This window comes from Panthera leo, chromosome D3, assembly GCF_018350215.1.
Source record: "Panthera leo isolate Ple1 chromosome D3, P.leo_Ple1_pat1.1, whole genome shotgun sequence".
NCBI classification, from domain to species: domain Eukaryota; kingdom Metazoa; phylum Chordata; class Mammalia; order Carnivora; family Felidae; genus Panthera; species Panthera leo.
The window spans coordinates 47,942,176-47,960,548 of NC_056690.1; the positions used below are offsets into that span (position 1 = coordinate 47,942,176).

The 18,373-nt window shown below is 39.0% G+C and overlaps 1 protein-coding gene across 1 annotated transcript in view; it reads right to left on the minus strand.

Annotated features, from left to right (window-relative positions):
- Nucleotides 1-18,373, minus strand: part of ZNF521 (zinc finger protein 521) — a 278,899-nt gene that overhangs the window by 241,111 nt on the left and 19,415 nt on the right. The window contains exon 3 of the mRNA XM_042910390.1: nucleotides 8,716-8,895. Within this exon, the coding sequence (XP_042766324.1) occupies nucleotides 8,716-8,895 (180 nt within the window). The remainder of the gene's footprint in view (nucleotides 1-8,715; nucleotides 8,896-18,373) is intronic.

Below are 18,373 nucleotides of genomic sequence, written 5' to 3' on the forward strand. Positions count from 1 at the left end.
ACAAGATTTTCAAATTTTGACAAGTGATTTCTAAAGTTTTCTGCAAGGAAAACTGCAGGATGCTGATATTCGAGAACAAGTCATCGACAAGAAAACGGCAAACCCGGCCCTTCCACTCCTGGTGAAAGCTCTTTGTCAGCCACTGTGTAAAGGAGGAAAACCATTTAATCAGACTTGACCACAGCCTGGCAAAACAAAACTGAGATTATCAGGAAAGTTACTTGAAATAGGGGCTTACGTCCACCATTGCCAATGACAAACCTTACTGAGAAGTGTAATGACACACGTTCTCTCTTTGATGGTTCTGTGAGATAGGTTTTTCAGCTCTCACGGCCATTTAAAATGAATCGTTAAAATAAGTGAATCTAGACCAGGATGATAAAACAACACAAATTTATTTTATACACCTGTGTATTTCATCTTTACTTCAGTTTTCAATTTCTACTTTTGTGAATGTTGTACCATACACGCATCAGTGAAATGTGTTGATAAATAAATACGTTCGATAAAGAGGCAAACTAACTTTTTACTTATCAAAAAGTTTGGAAACAATTAGTCTAAAAATTAAGAAATATGTGGAGAAGGGGCTGGGAATGGAATCGATGGAGGGCATGAAACTCCATTTTGGGGACTTAGGGGATTTGGAAAAAGCAGGCTAACAGCTAAAAAAAATATTTTAGGTATGAAACAAGGAATTGATCAAATGTAGGGGAATAAAACAATAAAACACACAATGCCTTAAGCCCAATTATATAGAAATAAATAACTAATTAATATATAAATACTTAATAACAAAGTATGAATAATGAAGCAGTTTAGAAATTAATACAGAAATATGCAAATATAAGCTATATGCCTTAAACTGAATTGATATAAACTAAAGAGTTAAAATATCACATTTATTTCATTCAATTTATTGCAACTAATGCTTTATTAAAAAGGGAAACCAAAAAAAAAAAAGTTTCTAAAAACAGTTTCAATATGCTTCTATGAAAATAATGTTTCATTTCATAAAATACTTGGTTTCCTTATTCCCTGTGCCAAGAGAACTAGCTGTTAGAGTACTTGATTTTTGGGTGGAACCAGCCAGTCTTTAATTTGCCACAACCATATAACACATGTACAATCACTTTTACTTTTTAAAAAATTCTTTGGAAAAAAAAAAACAACACATGTTGAAAAGTCTTCAGTTCACAAAACCTATTGAAGCTTCCAAGAAGTCTCATAACTTTTAAAATCAAATGAAGTGAACACATTATTTTATCTGATGCAAAGCATTCAGTTCAGTTCATTTTCCCCCCAAAATGTGAGCCTCTTCGTTTTCCCCAAAAATGTGAGCCTGTACAGGAATAACATTTGTAAAGGAGCCACAAATATGGCGAGGGTTTTGTAAATCTGGTCTACAAACGTGTTTCCCCAAAAGTGCGATCGTCTTGCTATCATACTTCTCTCTACTCACTCATCTTACCAACTGTATGGTGCGCCAGCCAGTTAAGAACTAATACAATGCTCTTTAGTTTTTTCTGCATTTACACCCCGGCAATTCACATTAATGATGTGAAAGAACACTTAACAGACAACTCAAGTTTGCAAATTAGCAGGAAAGAAGAGAAAAATGACTCAGAACAACAAGCATACAGTATTACCAAATGCACTTTACACATTTATCCTGTTAAGTGTAGCTTAGTTTTGATGATTTACAATGCTAGTTCGTACTCAGTTTTGTAAGCGTAATAAAGTCTCCGTAATCTCAGCCTTCCCCATAGCACCCTGCTATTAAATCTTTGTTGAGAAGTGTGATGAGACCCCTCTGGCTTCCAGCCTTCCCCACCCCCTGAGGGAATTGGCAAGAAATGATAGGGTTTGTGGATTAGTAAAATGAGAGGTTCTCTGTGCTTTTCCTTCTTTAAATATATATTTTGATAATCTGTCTTCTGCATCAGAGAGTCCCAACAGCATTACTGTTGATTTCCCTCCCTTCCCAGCCTCCAGGAAAAAGAGAGCAAGACTGGGGCAGGACAGGTGGTTTCCATCTACTGCGACAATTGAAAAGTGGGATTTAATTTTTTTTTCTTTCCACCCTTCCCCTTATTCCTTTAAGCAGGGATGATACATAACTTACCACATGTTGGACTGCAGACTAGAAGAAAACTGCACCATGAGACAAAAAAGAAAGCTCACCTTCACAAGTGCCACCTTGTCCCTACCTATCCTTAAGGGACTATTTTGTTTTCTAGATCAGGACTCTGGTCCAGAATAGTGCCCACATTTCATCACCCCTCAGTGATGAACTCCATGAATTGTATGTATGATCCCTTAGATCTCTAGGTCCCCAGATGGATCTACTGGCTGTGAATTCAGTCCAGGTTACTAATATCTACTCATGAACTGATCTGGGGCACACTTAATCCACATGATGATTTTCAAATCTGGGTCTAGAACTGGTCATCTTGCTCCATATGTGAACTTCATCTTCTAAAGCTCAGTCAATTCTGGGGTCTAGTCTGGGGTCACTTGGCAAAACTATACCAGGATTTCAAGACATTTAATACAGAGTGAATCAGTTTTGATATAGGCAGACTCCCCAAAGAATGTGCCTCACTCTTGGGGATGAAAGTCACCAAAGGAACAAATCTCAAGTTACCAAGAAACCCACAGTTACAGGATGGAAAGAATCTGAAAGCAGGGTATCTACCAGTTCTCTGACATGGGAACTACCCTCAGTAACTCCCATAGGCGTCAAACCACAGAATAACCCAGCTCTACATCATCTTACAAATCAACAAGTTTTAACATTTCTTCATCTCCTAATTCTACTCTACAGTCAACCCTCCAAAACATTACTCTTTCTTCATGTAAATGGTTTACCAAAAAGTCTGGCTGGAGAGGCCGAAACATGTAAGTAAGACTTCAAGGTTAATAGAAAGGAAGCCATAAGGAGCAAGGGAAAAGGAGAGAAAGCAGCGAGAGACTATAAACCAAAGACAAAGGGAGCAGAGAAATACGGACAACAAAGAAATGAAGAGTCTTTAGGAAAGGACAGGAATCAGAGGGAATGAGCACGGGTACAAATGGGGCTAGATGAAGTTAAATGACAAAGAGAGTAAAAAAGAACAATGAAAGAAAAAGTCAACTAAGAGGGGAAAAGAAAACTAGAAATACCCTCCTTTGCTAAACTAACACTTTGTCCATGGGGGTGGGGGGAGGAAAGCACCAGAAAAAGAGTTAACTGAAGCAGCAGGAAACAGGAATCAGAAGAGTTGAACCTCCCAGCTTACATTAAAATGATTTAATCAAAGAAGAGGGTAGAAGCATCATATTACTTTTTTTAATTAAAATACTTCCAAGGATCTTTAATCTTTTTCAGATTAGTCTGAAGGGTACCCTTAGCCTACTCAAGTGTCAACTTCAACACCTTGAACAAATGTGAATGATTCCTGATTTTGTTTCTCCCCCTTTTCTCTCTGATCCTCCGCCTCTGCTTTTCCTCATCAATCCTCCACCCTCCCAGAGAAATCATCCTGAACAACAAACAGGACCAAGGCTTAGCAGATCTATCCTTCCTGAAATGTGTTTCATTGTCACAAGTAAGCTTCTGTTTTCCTACCTTTGATTAAGATGTTGTGGTATGTGAGCACAGACTAGCTCCCCTACTTGTACAAAGTTTAAGATCAAAATAAACCAAATATTTTATTAGAGTGAGGAGTTGAAGAAAAACAATATTTAACCCATAAATAACTCCACCATACCATGTGCTGAAAATCCAGCATTTTCTGCCCTGGTATTAAAGTTGCGTAATATCTAAAGGAATATATATTGTGTAATACAGAAAGTTGTATAGGAATAGTATCTTTTGCTTCCATTCTATTTCGTCAAGCTGAACATAAGGATAACTACGTGGCAGAAACTCAATAAAAAGTAAGCACTAAACAGAATTTAGGGTTTGCTTAACAACCCCCTCTTACCTAAGGTAAGATTTCTTGCTGGCATAGTATATATTCGCCATGTCAGTCAAGTCACTATGTTTTTACTCTAACAGTACTGATGATTCTACATGAGTAAAGCTTCTTTTAAATCACCAGCTATTCCACTGAAAACAGAATCATACTAATTGTCTGCATTTAATGGAACTTTTCAAAAATTATGCATTCTAAGGGATAAAAAATGCATTAAATGAAGTCAATTAAATGTATATGAGCTAGGAAATGCAAATAAATCCACAAAGAATACCAATACACATCCAAGAGCATGTTAAAATTAAAAAGACTGACAACACAAATGTTAGCAAGGAAGCATAACTGGAACTCTCAGACATCGCTGGCAGGAGTGTAAAATGGTGCAACCACTTTGGGAAAAGGTTCAGAAGTTTTGTATACAGTTAAACATATCCCACCAACCCTCTCCCATGACTCAGCAATTCTACCATGACTTATTAAATCAGGAGAAATAAAATATATGTCCACAGAAAGACCTACGCAGGACGGTGCACAACAACTTTATTCATAAGAACCAAAAACCAAAAAATAACCAAAATGTCTACCAATGGAAGAATGGAAATAAATGATGATATATTCATCTTATGGAATACCAGTCAGCAAGAAAAAACACATTATTCATACATACAACATGAATGAATCTCACAGACATTATACTGAGCAAAAGAAGCTGGACTCAAGGGGAGCCTGAGTGGCTCATTTGGTTATACATCTGACTTCAGCTCAGGTCATGATCTCACTGTTCATGGGTTCGAGCCCCGGGTAAGGCTCTGTGCTGACAGCTCAGAGCATGGAGCCTGCTTCGGATTCTGTGTCTCCCTCTCTCCCAGCCCTTTCCCTGCTCACACTCTGTCTCTCTCTCTCTCTCTCTCTCTCTCTCTCTCAAAAATAAACATTAAAAAAAAAAAAAAAAGCTGTACTCAAAAAAAAGTGTGCAATTCCACTTATAACAAGTCTTAGGGGTGCCTAGGTGGCTCAATTGGTTAAGCGTTCGACTTCAGCTCAGGTCATGATCTCATGGTTCATGGGTTCAAGCCCTGCATCCGGCTCTGTGCTGACAGCTCAGGGCCTGGAGCCTGCTTCTGATTCTGTGTCTCCCTCTCTCTGCCCCTCCCTCACTCGTGCTCTCTCTCTCTCAAAAATAAATAAACATTTAAAAAATTTTAAAAAAAAAGAAGTCTTAGAACAGACAAAACTAATCTATCGTTAAAAAAACTTAAAAGCTAATTACTTCTGCTGGAGCATTATTGATCAGAAAGGGGTAGGGGCGCCTGGGTGGCGCAGTCGGTTAAGCGTCCGACTTCAGCCAGGTCACGATCTCGCCGTCCGTGAGTTCGAGCCCCGCGTCAGGCTCTGGGCTGATGGCTCGGAGCCTGGAGCCTGTTTCCGATTCTGTGTCTCCCTCTCTCTCTGCCCCTCCCCCGTTCATGCTCTGTCTCTCTCTGCCCCAAAAATAAATAAAAAACGTTGAAAAAAAAAAAAAAAAAAAAGAAAGGGGTACAAGAGGAATTTCTAGGATGCAGGGAGGTATTTCAGAGGGATGTGGGTCACGTGAATATATATATTTTGTCAAAATTCATCAAATTGTACACTTATGATTTATAAATTTCACTGTATGTATATGTTACATTAAAATTATAGCATTAATAATAATAAACAACTGTGAAACTCTAGTTAGTTGGTCTGCTTATCATGATGATATAGGAAAGCAACTTTGAAACGGCTCCATGTGTATTCTAGATTCAAGCAAATGGGTAAACATATTGAGGAAGATGAAGCTAGGTTTCTCACTGCTAAAGAATGTAGTAATGAATATGGAAAGCAAAAAGACTGGGATGAACTTGAAGTGTTGGACTGAATTAGAGTCATCAATATGAACACATGGTTCCTATGTGTATATCAAATTTACATATACACTTCTTAACTCTGTCTGCTGGAAGGCTCTATAATCAATGATATACCTACAGCAATGAGCACACATAGTGCCCATATCTTGGTTTCTAAATACCTCTCTTCTTAAAGGAGTGAGGTCTCCTTGAAAAAAAGGCTGATTGTGGACTGGCACATATGATAATGATATGAATAAGATAATGATATGAATAAGAATATGGAAAGCCTGGGGCATCTGTCTGCAGCAGAAACTTTGTCAAACCCTCAAATAATGATAAAGACACATGAAACCAACACAAGATCCAATTTGAAGGGATTCCCATTGGTTAAATCTCAGGCAATCCTAGCACCACAATAATGACAGTAATGAATTCTGGCCACCGAATAAAATAAAAATCCAAAAGCCCCTGGTGATATGAATTAACAAACGAGTGAATGAATAAGAAAGGACATTGTTGGAAGGCTAATTAATAACTACAAAAATTATGCAGTTAAAATGGATGTTTTATAAGGATGAGGATATTTATATGGTGTCAAAGCATCTCCCCACAAGATATTTGTTACTTACAAAGGGAAAATAGTAACATTACACTGGAGAAAGTTGGTGGACACCACCTTAAGTAAGTAGTCAATGTTAATATCATCAACATCAGGACAAACCAGCATCACACGCTTGCACACTTAATGCACTGAGAAGAGCACAACACCATTTGGGTGGTGTTCCTACCACAGAATTCTAGAACTTGAATTTAATCATAAGGAAACATCAGACAAACCCAAATACAGACAGGCATTCTGTAAAGTAGCTACTCTTCAAAAATGTCATGGTCAAGAAAGACAAAGAAAGGCTGAGAGATCATTCCAGGTGAAAGGAAACAAAAAAGACATGACAAATAAATGTTATGCATGATCCTGCATCCTAGATAAGAAAAAAGAGTTATAAAGGACATTATTGAAGCAACTATTCAAATTTAAATATTCATCGTGGATTAAATAATAGTATTCCATGGTATTTAAATGTTAACCTTCCTGATTGTGATAAGTATGCTGTGTCCATGTTAGAGAATATTCGTTCTAGGAAATACAGAAGTTATATTTAGAAGGACGTGATGTCACCAATTTTCTCCCAAATGATTAAGTTAATGAAAGAGAAAGATAATGACAAAGCAAATGGGGTGGAATATCACTAATCACTGAATCAGTGAATCAGGTAAATAATGTATAGGCATTGTCTGAATTATTTTTGCAATTTTTAATTAGTTTGGAACTGTAACAAAATAAAAGTTACCAAAAATCCTAAAAACCACAAAAACTTATGTGTATGACCAATGTTTATAAATGCGACATTGCTGCCCAAATTTAAGATACAATCAAGAGTACGGGGTTTTCTGAAAGAAAGAAGATTCTATGGCCTAAACGTATTCACTATAGTCCCTTCTTGAAAAACCACAGTGCACTTTAACAAAAAAGTCTATTTAATTGGATTTAGTCCAACATTTCCACAAAAATCTGTTCAGAAAACCTGGCTAAAATGGAACACCTTTTAAAATCTTACGAAAATATTAATATTAATTAATTAATTAATTAATATTAATATTGTATGGAAAACAGTTGGAGAATAGCTTGTTTAAGTAAATATGTTTCCTACCCATGGTTAATTGAAGAAAGATTTGTGCTGGGAAAGAGAGAGAGCGAGAGAGATTTACAAACACATACAGAGCCATAGAATGTCAGCTTCCAATAACAAGAGAAAAATGACATGAATCTAAAAAATAATAATAATAATAATAACTGCCTACAATGTCCCACTGAGGCTGATATAGTCCATTCTTGTAGAACATGTTTTTTAAAGAGGGTAGAAATATGGCAAACTGAGTTTTAGTTGTATTCAACAATTAAATCGAACACGTCATGCTTCCCGTCACTAAATTGGATTTGTCCTATGAACTGCAAAGCAGAATAGCATCCACACCTTAGTGGGAACATAATGTGGGCCAGGCACTGTCTAAGGCTCAGAGAGTATGGTGACGAAGAAGACACAGTTGCTGCCATCCATGAGTTCACAGTCTCAGGAGGAACAGGGAGATGTGAACACATGCATCGGAAACTGTGAAATGCAGGAATAGGCAAAGGCCTTTATGGGAACACAAAAAGGCACCCAACTCAGGCAGAGAGGCATCACAGAAAGTTCCCTTGAGGAAGCGATATTTGAATCAAAATAAGTTAATCCATGCTTAACTTCTTTGAAAACACATTCAAAGTGTTCTCTTTTTTTTTTTTTTTTTTTTTTTTTTAACTTTATTTTAACCATCATGTTAGATTCTGGACCCGCATGACATCACTATAGTTAGGAAAAAAAGAAAGAAAAATGTACCTGCTAGCTATTAAAATCTAGGTACAATTCAGGGGCACCTATGTGGCTCAGGCAGTTAAACATCCAACTTCGGCTCAGGTCATGATCTCACAGCTTGAGTTTGAGCCCCGCGTCAGGCTCTGTGCTGACAGCTCAGAGCCTTGAGCCTGCTTCGAATTCCCTGTCTCCCTCTCTCTCTCTCTGCCCCTTCCCCACTCACACTCTTGTCTCTCTCTCTCTGTCTCAAAAATAAATAAACATTTAAAAAAATTCGAGGTACAATTCATAATCTAAGGACTATGACCTGAGTTTGCCACAAACCACCAACTTAGAATTCTTTCTAAAGCACTTCTAGACTTACCTACATTTCAAATGTGGGAGTAAAACAATTGGAAGAGGGGGAAAAAAAAAGGTACGAACTGAAACAATCAGAAATAGAATGGTATGCGTAGACAAGAAGTGATAAGTATTGTTTACCTGTCAACTGACATTGATTAATCTTGTGTTCTGTGATATCGCTCAGTGACTCAAACACCTGGAGGCAGCTGTCACAGCTGTGCACAGCTTCATCTTCCAGCTCCTCTCCGTCTTCCGGCCTCTTCTTACAGTCTACTGCCTCTCCATCTTCAGTCTTGTCTTCAAGTTTACAGTTGGGGTCTAAAAGAAAAGCGAGACCGTAAGTATAGGGGTTTAAAGACAGGTTCTTTCAAAGTAACGTTTAATCTTCTTGCTACCAAAAACAGAAGCACCGTTTTCCTAGAAGCTGTGAAAGGAGGGCTTCGTGGCAGATTTTATTCCAGAAGAACCCAAAGTGAGCCTTCCCTAAGCTGTGTCAGTTCGTGGTGACTGAAGTTTTTCCTTCCCTCCATCACACAGGCCTTTTCTCATCTCTTCCTTCAAATAATTCATTATCCGTCCACCCTTAAGGCGAACTTTGCCATTTTTCATAGGCTTTTCGGGGTTTTTGCTTAAAAGATAGAGATAAAGCACTTTTAAAATTAAAGTCTCCAATGCAAAGGAAAAAACCACTGTGCTTAAGAATGAATTCCCTTTCTGCTAAATAGACTGTTTCACGGGAAATTACCAGAATTAGCCAAAAGTCTAGAATAAGTAAGCTAATTACCATAAGCACGAAATTGACCTTTACTTACAAACTGGTCAAAACACACAGTTACCCCATTATTTGTTAGACAGCGATAGCACAATAAGCCCTTAGCACATAGCAAAATATTCTTACCAACACAGATTCAAGTGTAAATACATTGGCATGTCTCTCATTTTCAAACAAGCAATCACCAAAAACAAAAGGGGGGGGGGCAATATATACAAAGAGCAATTATAAATTACAATGAAGTCAATAACTTAAATTGGCATTATAAACGTCAAAAAGCTACATAGCGGGAAAACTAAAAACAGGTCCATTCCACCACCCCTCAGAATGATATATAAACAGCATGGGGGAATAAGAGTAAAGCACACATAATATTTTTACTTAGAGCACAACAAATACTTTGAATACTTTTTGATTCTACGTGCTGTCCTTTGGTTCATTTTAGAGAAGTGCCCCCAACCCTTCTGGTGCCAGCCCTCCTCTTTATCGGAAAGCAAAGGTGGGGAAGGAAAGGAAAGAGAGAATATGCCTCTTTAGGGGAAATTGGGCAATATAATCTATGACATAATTTATGGGACATTAATTTCTAATAGCAAAAAGTCCTCTGAAGTCAGAAATAAATTATGTCTCAAAATATAGTCAATAAAAGGGTTATAAAAGAGTTGTATCAAGATACCTAAGAAATATGTAACGTATTATCTGTAGTCAATTTTTTTTTAATAAGGGAGGATAAAAATTTGAAATGTTGGCCAAGAATTCACAGAATCAAAACTGGCCCCGGATTTCTTAGAAAAGTCAGTAAGTGCCACCACACCATCATCCTGCTGTCTGGAAATGCTCTTCACTGCCTTGCATGTAACACGCTTCCATGATCCCCACTTCTACAATTCAGTATGGTCCCTTTCCTCCTGGCAGTTGTTCTAAAGCCTTTCTTCGCATCGGCAATGAACGTAACTCTGTCACCACCCTTCAAATGATTCGCATGTGCCAAAATCAACTTCCATTGAGATGTATATAATAATCTCTTGGGTTCATGAGAAAAACAAAGTTCTCATCTCAAAGAACAAGTATTTTGTTTGTTTGTTTATTCGTTTTTAAAGAACGTAGTGTTTAACTGAATCGGTAATTTGGGTTGATTTGCCATCTGGAAAATTATTATCTCAATGCTCTACACAGTGCCCATTTCAATAGACTGGGGTTTTGAGTGCTCATTCCTGGGGGAGTAATCACAGGCTCTTTTTTGTCTGTCTTAGTGCTATGCCCAGCACAGCACTGTGTCCAGGTGAGTGCTTAGTAAATATTATTTAGTGATGATAAAAAGGGGGGGGGGGAGAAGTACATGAAAAAGTCCTTTACTGGTATTTTTTCTATAAACAGGAACAGATCAGGTACCACCAAATTAAAAAGTACCTACATGCCTACATTTCCCCAAATTGACACTGTGATCCCTCCCATTTGACTTTACTGCCTTCAAATATTTCACCTAGAGCTACAGACAGAACAAACAGGCGGTGGTTCAAAGACCTCCAACCAAATAAAACTAAGTGGTAAAATACTGCCAAATTAGAGAGAAATTCAGGAAAATAAATAACTGCCCCAATTATGGCAAGCTGGTCCTCACAGCACCGAACACTTGTTGGAAGGCAGTACGCACACACGCTGAATACTCTCCATTGTGTAGCCGCAGTTTCCAGTTTCTCATAAAACTGATAGCACTGAGGGAAATGTGGGTGCTAGGTCTGAATTTCAATATGATTATTTAAATGCCATGCATCGAGTTTGCAGGCCTGTTTGTTTTTTAAATAAGAAGACGCTCTGAATACTTTAAGTAGTACGCAGAGAAAAATGATAAAAACTCGCCTTCCTTATTATGCAAGAATATGGACACCTCACACAAATCCAGTATCAAAACTATCAAACAAATAGGAACGCATGCATGCATGATGCTTGAGCTCTTAAAAGCGAAAGACCGACTCCAGTCCACGCTTCTGACACTGCGGCTAGTTATTAAAATCAGGGTCATTTTAAGACTAATAAAAAATGTTTTTGCTTCCACTTCTGCATTTACAGATAGAACCCTTCAGGGACTGAAGTCAGTCAAGCTTATTCACTTCTGCCGCAACTTTAGGATGCCTGCTCCAGCCAACTGGCGAATTTGTTTTTAGGTCACCACTTAAGAGGGACCCTCTGGGGGGGTGGGTGCGATTATAGCCTATGATGCCGTGGCGTAATCAGTGCTACAATCTCAGTCTCTCTCTCTCTTTCTCTCTCTTTCTCTCTCTCTGTCTCTCGGTCTCTCTGTGAGAATAGATGTTTTCCAGCCCCCACTTTCACGAAGAATTATTTCTCGCCCATTCAAAAGATGTTTATTTGTGTTAGGGGGTTCCATTTCTAGTGTTAGTGGATGTCGGAAGATTCTGGAAAGCTTATGTTGTCAACCATTTCTTTCCCACAGGTGGCTACACTTCAATAATTGCACATGGCCTTAGTTATGTAGTTTTTATAAAGTCCTTTGAGATCCGATCATAAAAAATAATTGTATTACTCCGCAAGCCATTCAAATCTCTGCCTACAACCTAAGGGGTTATAAATACAAGGTCCATGCCCGTAAGTACTGCCCTGCTCCCAACACCACTTCAAGAAGGGCAATTGTTCTTTCAACCCAATTGTTGTGTTCCCAACTCCCCCAAAGGGTAAGGTTTCTAAATATTCACAGACCCCCTGAGCTACAGCTACAAACCCCTCCTCATCGCAGCTCTCTGTCCTTTGACCTAAAGGATGCCACTCAAACACGTGACATCCGCCACTCATGATCTCACCCGCACCTGCACTATTGCTCGGTTCATCCCTTCAGAAGGGTGCTACGAAGCGCGGGATTCATAATAACCTGGATAAAAGACTTAATTTTGGAACAAAGACACAACTATTATTACAGAAATAAATGGCAGCTCTCGGTTTCCAATTTTGCTAACTTCACTTATAAATGGAAATTTAAAAGAAGTATGTTTTCCCCCTTATTATGATCCCTGGCAGGTGGTGCTTTTCCCTCTCATCCTCCTCTTCATAAGGATTGTTACTGCCATAACTCGGTTTCATAAAATTTCAACTTTGGGGAAAATGAAAAATTGCACTGGCTTAAAAGTGTTGGAGGCAATAAACCCATGGACTTCAATTAATTTCAAGTGTGGGATCAGTTTAAGGCCAACCAGCAGAAATTCTATTCTGTCCATGTAAAAAGAGGTTTCACCACATTTACTTTTTATAACCTATATAAAAGTCAAGTAAAAGTAATGAATATCTAAAAGCCATCTCAGTGGACTGGCAAAGACTATCTGTGTTCTTGAAACTCATCTTACATATTTCTCTCTGTGCAACAAGGATCCCATGCCTGATCAAAGCTAAAATGTCAAACCACTGAGAAAACAGCCCAATTTCCATCCCATTTCACTGCCTAGAAATGGACCTCCTTCCAAGCCACTTTTGCATGGAAAAGCACTGGCAAAAGAAAGAAAAACTAAGAGATCATGTGGTTATAATTATTACCAGGCAAGGAATATTTCTGCAGCTCAGTGGTAAAGTAAAACTCTGTCGCTCCCTGTTCCCACTAGTGTCCATCGCAAAACAACTGCCTCATTAAATCTCTGCAGTAAGATTAATATGCCGTAGCTGCACTACATTTATAACTTGGTACTCTATAAAAAGCACATTTAATGGTAAGAGCCAGAGCCTAGATACAAAGTATTACTATAAAAACTTCTGGCAGCCAGCACACATTGCAGGCCCTCTGTCCTTCTTGCACGAGATATAAATGAGGCTTTTCCTGGTTAATTCCAAGCACGAAGCTCTACCTTACAGACCAGAGTCAGTTTTTATGACAGCGGCAGAAACACAAAATTCTGGGGATGATGTAAATAGGAATGCAAGAAGATTACTTAACAACTAAGATTGGCAAGAGATGAATGAACCCAAAATACTCCACTTATACGCACACGCAAACTTAAAACACGACCATTTCCTAACGGTCTCTTCTCTGGTCATAGCCAGCTTTTCACCAAATTAAACAGCCATGGCATGAATGACTCAATCTTAAAGCAACCCACACAGTGCCAGGAAGTTCAAGAAATCAGCAAGTAAAAAATGCATACTGCCTTAAAAAAATAAAAACAAAAAATAAAGCAATTCTTGGCTTCATTGTGATGATGTGACCTCCTGGACCTTAAATTACCTAAAGCTATTAAAAAATAATAAATGTTCAGGAAAAGTGGGCGCAACACTATACTACCAGTGGACTGATAAAAATACAACACTTTTGTTACTTGAGAAAGATGCCTGAGTTTTCTTCCACGGATTGTATCTAAAAATAAGAAGAGAATTATAACCTGGGGTCTTATTTTCAGAAACTCTATGATGAATAAGTAAACAAATAATTTATACAAATGCAACTCTCACTCAGATCCCCCAAATCACTACAAATGATGAACCTCAGGTTGACAGCCATCGTGCCCAATAATCATTAATTGCCTAATGTTGTTTTTAAAGTTCACATGTGTACGTACAGCTAGCTTTAGGATTTACTGGCATAGTTAGAAGTCCTGTGCCTAAAAAGAAAATCAGGGGAGCCTGGGTGGCTCAGTAGGTTGAGCGTCTGACTTCGGCCCAGGTCATGATCTCACAGATCATGAGTCTGAGCCCCGCATTGGGCTCTTTGCTGACAACTCAGAGCCTGGAGCCTGCTTTGGATTCTGTGCCTCCCCTGCTCACACTCTGCACTCCGTCTCTCTCTCTCTCTCTCAAATAAATAAACATAAAAAAAGAAAAGAAAATCAAATTTTATCTGTTTAAAGCAAACCATGTCCAAAATCACTCTTCCCTTACAAGTGTGTTCAAAATGCATTCCCAGATGTATCTTGATACTTTTTAAGAACACAGAAAAAGTTACCCTGCGGGCTACAAAGAGTTAAAAAGGGAGCAGAAAGCCTTCCTAGTTTTCAAAAACCAAAGGGCGGGATCATTATTTTGTGCTTTCTGGGCTCTAGCTATGCATTCTAACTTGAAATCCCATAAGATGAAAACAGATTTAGGAAAAATAAATCGCACACTGTTACAAAATGGCAAGCAGGCTCTAATGAAGGAACGCAGCATTACCAGACTGTGCAGCCGTCTGGCCCACACCCGCCTGCTGGTCGGATGCCTCATTTTTTTCTACTGTCAAGAAAAGGTAAACAAACAAAACAAAAACAAAAGCAACCAGGGCAGTGGCCAAGGAGGAGCATCCGAAAGGAGTCCTCGGCTTGGCAGGACGATGCCGGCCATTGCCGTCACCTGGCTGGCACCAACAGGTCCGAAGAGCTCATGTGGTTAAGGATAAAAGTGGGCTCTTTTTATGTTTTCTGCAGTGTTTATTTTTAACCACTCTATTCCCTGAAAGTTATTAAATTGTTTTACAGGAAAAAGAAAAAAAAAAACCTTTTCATGTACGTGTTCTTTCCTTTGTCTATAAAATATTTTTCGACAGAAAGAAAGATCTCTATATTAAACAAAATCATGCTGTTGAATTTAGAACTTCCGCGGTGTTGCAGGATTGTTATACAGGTCTATTGCGGTCCTTGAAGACCAAAGAGAAATATCACAGATGCACTATTATCGAGGAGAACATGCCAAACGTGAATTTATTACCACTCTTCTATCTACAGTGAAACTCTTTGCAGGAGGATGCTAAGGGGGAGTAAATAAACTAGCCTTGGGAGAGGTTAAATACAACAACAACAACAGAACCATACACTTTGGAACCAAATAAAAAGTTTCTCCCTTTCCGATCAGAATCCTACCCCAAGTTAGTTCTTCTACCTAGTCCCCCTTTACCCTTCACATGAAATTTAGAAGAAAGGAATTTCAGCACTCCAACTTTCATACAAAGAGCATTTATAAATGCACTACTGCCTTAAAAGCACTTAAACTTTCAGATTGAATTACAATGGCCGCCCAGTCACACTTCAGCAAACAGATGTTTGCTGAGCACCTATGCTCAGTAGGGCATTTGGCTAAAGGCCCCGGAGATGCAAAGCCTAAGGACCTGGTCCTTGTCCCCAGGAGCCTGCAATCGCTGCAGGGGTTCCCGACTGGCAGGTCAAAAGTGGGTGCAGTCAGGGGCTGTAGGATACTCATCCATTCGGCCCTCGCAGTGGCCAGGTACAGCTTGGGATAATGGGAAACCGTGGGCCTGTTGCCCTTCCACTCACCCAAGTGTGCCATTCAAAACCTATCATTTTTTTGCATATGCCATAATATCAGAAGGGCTGGCAAGCACTACTGCGGGGGTGGGGGGAATAGATGAGTAAATCAATGAGTGCAGAAGGCCGGATAAGTACTCAGATGGAGAAGCCCACAGACCAGCGGCATTTAAATCCCACAGGGCAGGGGCGCCTGGGTGGCGCAGTCGGTTAAGCGTCCGACTTCAGCCAGGTCACGATCTCGCAGTCCGTGAGTTCGAGCCCCGCGTCAGGCTCTGGGCTGATGGCTCGGAGCCTGGAGCCTGTTTCCGATTCTGTGTCTCCCTCTCTCTCTGCCCCTCCCCCGTTCATGCTCTGTCTCTCTCTGTCCCAAAAATAAATTAAAAATGTTGGAAAAAAAAAAAAAAATTTAAATCCCACAGGGCAGAGCAGGAAAGTTTTACCTAAAGAAGAGCAGCTTGGGCTAAGTTTTAAAGGATGGGGTAGCCCTGAGGACAAGTAGAAAATGGCTCTTCAAACAGAGGAAACACATGTAAAGGCTCGCAGATGTATAAAACAACAAGATGCCTTCCAGGAAGTGCAAGTTCTTCTGTGCCGTTCAAATGACAGGCACTGGACAGAGTGGGGAAAAGGGGAGCCTTGGCAGAGAGGAGGCTGGAAACACAGCTAGATCATGAAGGAACTACTGTGAGCTAAATGTTCACATGCTAACCTCAGCACCACGGGAAGTCACCAGAGGACTGTAAGGAGAGTCACAGATCTCGTTTACACTTTAGAAAGATGCTCCATTACTAATGGAGAGGGTGGGTTGTTAGGGTACCAGACCTGGAAGCTGGGAGACTAGTCTGGAGGCTATGACATCAGGGAGGAAAGGAGAGAAGAGAGTAAAACATTCAATGGCAGAAAAAAAGGCACAGGAGCCACTCCAGAAACAGGACTTAGCGCTGAGTGTTGGCATAAGAAAGTAGGGAGCCGTCTAATAACTGTCAGGCACCGGCTGTGGTAGAGTTGTTCCTAGAGATGAACTTGCTGCCTTGGTTTTAAAACGGGTGTATTAATCAAGGTTAATGACTTACTTTTCTCACTATGTTCACACCCAGAGTTTGCCTTTTATTCATAATCCCACCGAAGCCAAAACTGGAGACAGATCGGCCAGAAATACCACAATCACACTCTTTAATCCAGTGCAAGACATTTGCAAGGGCCCCTATGACTCTTCTGGGGACTTAGGTCTTGGGTGAGATTCTTTTTATTTAGTCCTATCTCAAACATACACAAAGCCAAGGGAAAATAAATCCAAAATGTGACTAAAAACGAAAACAGCCATTGAGTCTCACATCTCTTCCTTCAGAAAATATTGCAAAATGTTTCTTTGGACAACTACGATAATAAATGAAACGCACGTGAACCTAGGAGTTAAGACGTTTGAATGTTTGGGAGAGGGTCTAGTTATTTCCTCTTTAAACGTAACAAATAAACTGCAGCTATAGCAGCCGGGCCAGGAAGATGTGTTCCACCCCCCCCCACCCCCCCCCCTCGCAGCAAAAGAAAATCTGGGGCAAAAAGCCTTTGTATTCCAGACATCATACCTTCTGATACTCCTACTAACTGTTCTTACTACTTCAGCTATTTTAGATGACACCCAGCCAATTCTAACAGTACTTCTGAATTCGACACTTAAAGTTAACTATCTCAACAATTCCTGAAACAGCTTAGGGAGAAAGTGTTTGGTTTTGAATAAGAAACCTTATCCTGCCGTAATATAGAAGTTTTCATCTTCACACGTTGAGAAGACAAAGTCCAATGTCATTCACAAAAATCAATCCAAATTACCACTCAATTCTCTTGATTAATGACTTTGCCTTTTTTTTTTTTCCTAATTTGGGAAATTCCTTTTCTAAATTTTAAACAATGTATTTGAAACTCGGACACCTGGATTTCTCTCAAGGTTGTAAATTAAACACAAAATTTGGGGGCTTTAATATCCTGTTAAATGGACTCATATCACCCAGGAATACGAAAACTTTGTTGTTGTGTTTTTTCCCCTTTAGCAGTTCCTACTGGTTATCAAACAAACGGGGATCCAACTGTAACTAAAATAAAGCGGAAAATGATTTGAAACCAAATTTTTAAAAGGTTTTTTTTTTAATTTTCTTTCTTAGCTGGCACACAGAGGAAGGCCCACATTTCTAAGAAGTGATCCCATTCAAGAAGATAAGAAAGTGGTTTCTAAATAACTGCTTTGGTACCATGATGGTTCAGCAAGAGGAAAAAGGAGAGAGAAAAATCTTACCAAATAGGTACATGTTTGTATAATGAAAGATCAGAGCACAAAGTGGAGCTGTGATTTATGACTTATGAGCTATTACAAAATACAAGAAAATTTATGTATAATTGGAAAAAAAGAAATTCATTCTGTTCTCTAGTTGGGCTAATAAATTTCAAAATACATGCAACCCTAAATGTCTAAGGTTCCTTCAGCTTGATAAACAAAACAAGAGAAGCCACACAACCCAAAATAAACTATAAAAATAGATCATTATTGAGTTAGTACCATTTCTGCAACCCTTGCCTTAATGAATTTGAAACAAAGGAAATATAACAACATCATTTTTAACTTTTAACTGCACTTTTCACTTCCTAGAACACAATTCCTTAAGTTTCCATGAGTTCATTTAATGTTTTTCTTTAGTTTTAACTCAATCTCTCCAAAAACCAGATTTTAAAAATGTACTTTTTTTTCCCACAGGATGACAACCTTACCAAATGTGCATTCAATCTGCATGTATCTGCA